We start from the raw sequence: 4,681 nt of genomic DNA, 5'->3' as shown, positions 1-4,681 counted from the left end.
CCCTGTATTTAGTAGAAAGAAAATAATTCAAATTGTTGTGACATATAAAGGGACTGATCTTGGTTAAAATATTCAACTCACTGAAAGTGGAAAATAATGTTTTTGACTTGCACATTTTTGTCCTCCCTGTTTTTAAAGAGATGCGGGTGATTTGTCATCATACTTTTAAAAATGTGCCTTTATTTTCAAATCTTATACCTTTCCAGCAATAATTCCATTTAAAAAAAAAAAAATCTTTTCATTCGCTGCTTCCCCGAGGCTGTTCCCAGTGAATTGGTGTGTGAAAAGTGCCAGCAGAAGGTTCTGGAAGCTGTGGGGAAGATGATCCATGTCATGGAGGAACAGATGAGTCCTGGTGTTTTGTCAGCTCTGGAAACAGGAAGAAACATCCTCAACATCATAGGTGCTTGTCCACCACCGTCTCCTGCATGACGCAGTCATCTGCTGATGGTGAACTTTGCTGAAGGTGTTCTCCTTGTCTCCAGGTAGCACCCTGGCGGCTGTGTCTGAGTCTGCCGGTGCTTCCCGTGCTCACCCAGCCTACTCCAGCACTCTGCGGTCGGCTCCCACTATCACCCTGTCAGCGCTGGGTCACGCTGGGGCCCTGATGCGCTCTCTGATGCACTCACGTGTTCACGGCGAGGCGCCCCTTTCGCTCTCCACTCCTTATATCAACACAGTGGGTTTCCATGGAGACCCCTCCGACCTCCTCTGCACGCACCAGTCCGACCGAAACCAGATTGTCCCACCTCAGTCATCAGCGGCCGACGGATCGAAGACACGTCGGCCATGTCAGTTCCACATCCCCGCCTCCCTCACTGCTCACCTGAAGAGTCAGAAGTCTGAGGTGGTGCAGGTACTGTTTGATGTGGAGGCGGAGTTGGGATCCAACTCATTCCTGACCGCGGCTGACCCTCCAATTTCCACCGCTCTGGTCGCCATGGAGCTCACCACGCCTCAGGGCCAACCCATACCCATCCAGGATCTGGACCCGGAACAGGCCATACGGGTCACCCTGCCCAACAAATACCCCGTGGGACAGGACGATGGGGGTGGGGATGGGAGGGTAGGCGAAGCTGGGAACGGGACGTGTCTTACTGTGGCCCTCCCAAAGGAAGGGAGGTTGAACCTCACAGTCAAAGCTGTGGATGGACTGGATGAAAACGCAGGTTTATATATCTCCTTCAACTTCAGCCTGGACCCAGGTACAGTAGACTATTTATTTCTTTCTCTGGACCCATCCTGTTTTTCTCCAAACTTTTGCACTTTGTTATAATGCTAATGACCAATTGGTTAATGGCTTTCTTACTTTTTCTTTGATTCTCTGTGTGTTCATCACTACGAGTGACCACTTTCACATCCTCACTTGACACGTTGTTGTTATAAAACTAGCAATTAGAGCTGCTTTTAGTTTTAGTTTACAGAAAATAATGAGGCGATCACAGTGGAAATTTAACAGCAAAAGTCAGACATTTTTTTTCACAGTCAGGCACATAGTGGCTGTTAATGTCTGTTCATTAAGACTATAAACAGACTAGCTTCCTGTCGTTTTAATAAACATAATAAGGTAATGACTGCCAGACTTCACATTAAAAATATGAATACATTTTTGGCTGTGACAGTTTTGGGAAGGTTTGTTGAACACATGACATTTAGACGTTTCACGATGTCTGAAGACATTTAAATAACGAGAGTGAACTATCTTTAAAGCTGCAGTTGGTGATTTTAATTAAAATAACTTTTCGTCATAACTCTCCTTTTACAGCGACTCGGTACACTAGAATGTGTTCTCTGAAAACATGTGATCAGCGCCCTCTAGTTTGACAGTTGATTGGTGTTCATGAGCATTGATTGGCAGCATGCTTTATAGACTCCTCTGCTCTGATTGGTTGTTTTCCTTTGGGAGCGGTGGAATCTTTCAAATGCCATTAAGAGCTCTAAAAGGAGGCAGAGGAACCTGATTTATTTTTCACAGATTATCTGTCTCATATACTACATATACAAGTGACACTTGGACCAAATATGACAAAACGTTACTTCAATTAAAGTTCCTGACTGTAGCTTTAAGGTCGATCATGCAGGGCCTATATAATAATTAATTAACCTTACTCTATATACTGTTTTTTTTTTTGCGTTAAAATATAAATTATAAAGGCTGTGTTTAAACTGCATTATGCATATCTAGGAGCTACTCCAGTGAGTCTGGGACATGTCAAGATAGAAGTGAGCTCTACAGTGCCGGGGACTAATGCATCCCAGGATTCTCTACTGAGAGTGTGGGCCCTCACTCTCTCTGCTGCAACCACCTCCGCAGAGGAAACCATATTCCTGTCCCCGCTGTAAGTCACAGCTCTTTCCTGTAACTCAGTGCTCTGTCCTATGAAGACGTGCTTTACATGAATGAGTTGTCCTCCCACTACAGTTTGGACAGGACGGACAAGACCCTCTCTGTCAACCTGACCTCGTCCCTGGTCGACGGCGGCCCCGTCCACGTGTTGGTGTGCGTGTTCAGCTCGCTGTGCCGGTACTACAGTGTGGAGGAGAGGCGCTGGAGCAGTGAGGGTCTACAGCCACTGGAGGGCAGCACGCTCCACGCGGCACACTGCCTCACCCAGCACCTCACCGTGTTTGGGGCCAGCTTGTTTGTTCATCCTGGGGCTGTTGTTCTGCTGCCGCCGGTATGTGAGGACACAAAGCATCTGTTATTTAGTGCATATATTTGGGAAAAATAAATATATCTAATCCATTCCCCAAATGCAAAGTCAGGAATAGAAAGAGAGCAGTCATCAACAGCCTCTTCCCTCTTATCTGTGCAGCCAGGCGGTCCCATGCGTAACATGGTGGTGGGGATTGTGTGTGCCGTCCTGGTTCTGATTCACCTGCTGGTGGGGCTCATCGCCCATAAACTGGACCACTTGGACAGCTTGAGACTCAGCCAGGTCCCTCTGTGTGGCCGACCGGGGCTGTACCACTACAGGGTGCTGGTCAAGACCGGCTGGAAGCGAGGATCAGGTCAGCCAAGGACAAAGTCAAAACGTGAACACAAAAATATGAGTAATAAAAGCATTTTCCATGTTTGAATTTATGAAACCTCCAACTACATATGATGGAAATAATTAATGCACCCATCAGGAACCACAGCGCATGTTGGCATCAGTCTGTACGGTGTGAACAAGAGCGGCTCTCGCCATCTGCAGAGGGATGGAGCGTTTCAGCGTGGCAGCCTGGACCAGTTTCACCTGGAGACAGATGACAACCTGGGAGAAGTTTGGAAAATTCGTATCTGGCATGATAACACAGGTATATGGAAACCGCTAAAACATCCTTCTTTTAAAGCTGTTGCTGTTGCTTTGATTATGACCCTATGCTGAGACAATGTCCTCTGGGATTAAGACATTACATTGTAAACAATTACAACTATTTTACCCTCTACATAGACATTTAAGTATGCGATCAAATGGTTTGTTGAAATTCAGATTTTTTAAAATATATCTCTGCAGCCAGATTCCAGTAAAATAAAAATTGCGTACGTATGTGTGTGTATTTACATGCATACATCTTGCGTGGCCACGTGCAGGTGTGCGACTTGAGTAATCACATTTTTTCAGCGTGTCATGGAGCAAGAGATCAAATAAAACAAACTTCTCACTTGATACTGTAAGCATGGATGGATTACTGAACTGGCCCAAAGTTTCAGGGGGCCCCCTCTGGCCTTCACTTACAAAAATGTCCCTCAAAGACACACACTAACCAGGAAACGTCTCAAAATGACGACTACTAACAGACACAAAAAGACCATAAAGAAACACAAAGTGACACAAAATGGTGGTGGGGCCTTTTTTTGCATGTCTGTGCCCAGGGGGCCCATTGTTTCATAATCCGCCCATGACTGTAAGTAGCCGAGGTGACTACATGTGAATGTAATAGAATATCATCCATGTAAATGTAGGTCTGGACCCGTCCTGGTACGTTCAGCAGGTGGTGGTTTGGGACCCTCAGACAGACCACATGTTCTTCTTCCTGCTGGAGGACTGGCTCTCCGTGGAGAATCAGAAGAACGGCTCTGTGGAGAAAGAAGTTCTGGCGTCATGTAAGCGTATACACTTACTTTCCACTGAGTAATATCACGTACATCTATTTTTTTTATTCCTACCTAAGTCTAGTGGGTGCGGCGTCTTTTTTTCGGACAGGTCCCGAGGAGCTCTCTCAGTTTCGACGGGTCTTCACCTCCCAGCTGACATTTGGGATGGTCGAGCAGCACCTGTGGCTGTCGCTGTGGGAGCGCCCGGCCCACAGCCGTTTCACTAGGGGTCAGAGGGTCACATGCAGTGCTCTCGTGCTGCACCTCTACCTGGCACTGGGGGCTCTGTGGTACGGGGCTGTGGGCACAGAGGGGCACAGGTAGGATGGTTTATAAGCCTGGACCATAAACCCCAAATCATTTCAAGGCAGGGCATTCATGGAAAAACACATGTCAGATAATGTAGTAATTGTTAGTTGCAAAAAAGTATATTTGTATGCCTGTTAATGAATATTTTTACCAGATGATTCAATAACATTTCAATGAAGATATTGTCCTCCAATTACTGTAATAACTTCAGTAAAACGGAATAATCAATTATTTAGGTAACATAATATTGCATTGTCAATGATATGTTTGATAGTATTTTTGGCTCATTCA

At 45.9% G+C, this 4,681-nt stretch overlaps 1 protein-coding gene across 1 annotated transcript in view; it reads left to right on the top strand.

Moving 5' to 3' along the window:
- Positions 1-4,681, top strand: part of pkd1b (polycystic kidney disease 1b) — a 26,403-nt gene that overhangs the window by 11,644 nt on the left and 10,078 nt on the right. The window contains exons 19-26 of the mRNA XM_031843756.1: positions 259-403; positions 486-1,205; positions 2,186-2,339; positions 2,423-2,678; positions 2,817-3,012; positions 3,133-3,300; positions 3,950-4,090; positions 4,191-4,401. Of these exons, the coding sequence (XP_031699616.1) occupies positions 259-403; positions 486-1,205; positions 2,186-2,339; positions 2,423-2,678; positions 2,817-3,012; positions 3,133-3,300; positions 3,950-4,090; positions 4,191-4,401 (1,991 nt within the window). The remainder of the gene's footprint in view (positions 1-258; positions 404-485; positions 1,206-2,185; positions 2,340-2,422; positions 2,679-2,816; positions 3,013-3,132; positions 3,301-3,949; positions 4,091-4,190; positions 4,402-4,681) is intronic.

This window comes from Anarrhichthys ocellatus, unplaced genomic scaffold, assembly GCF_004355925.1.
Source record: "Anarrhichthys ocellatus isolate YVR2014 unplaced genomic scaffold, GSC_Weel_1.0 scaffold4, whole genome shotgun sequence".
NCBI classification, from domain to species: Eukaryota; Metazoa; Chordata; class Actinopteri; order Perciformes; family Anarhichadidae; genus Anarrhichthys; species Anarrhichthys ocellatus.
This window is presented reverse-complemented; position numbering and strand designations above follow the sequence as displayed.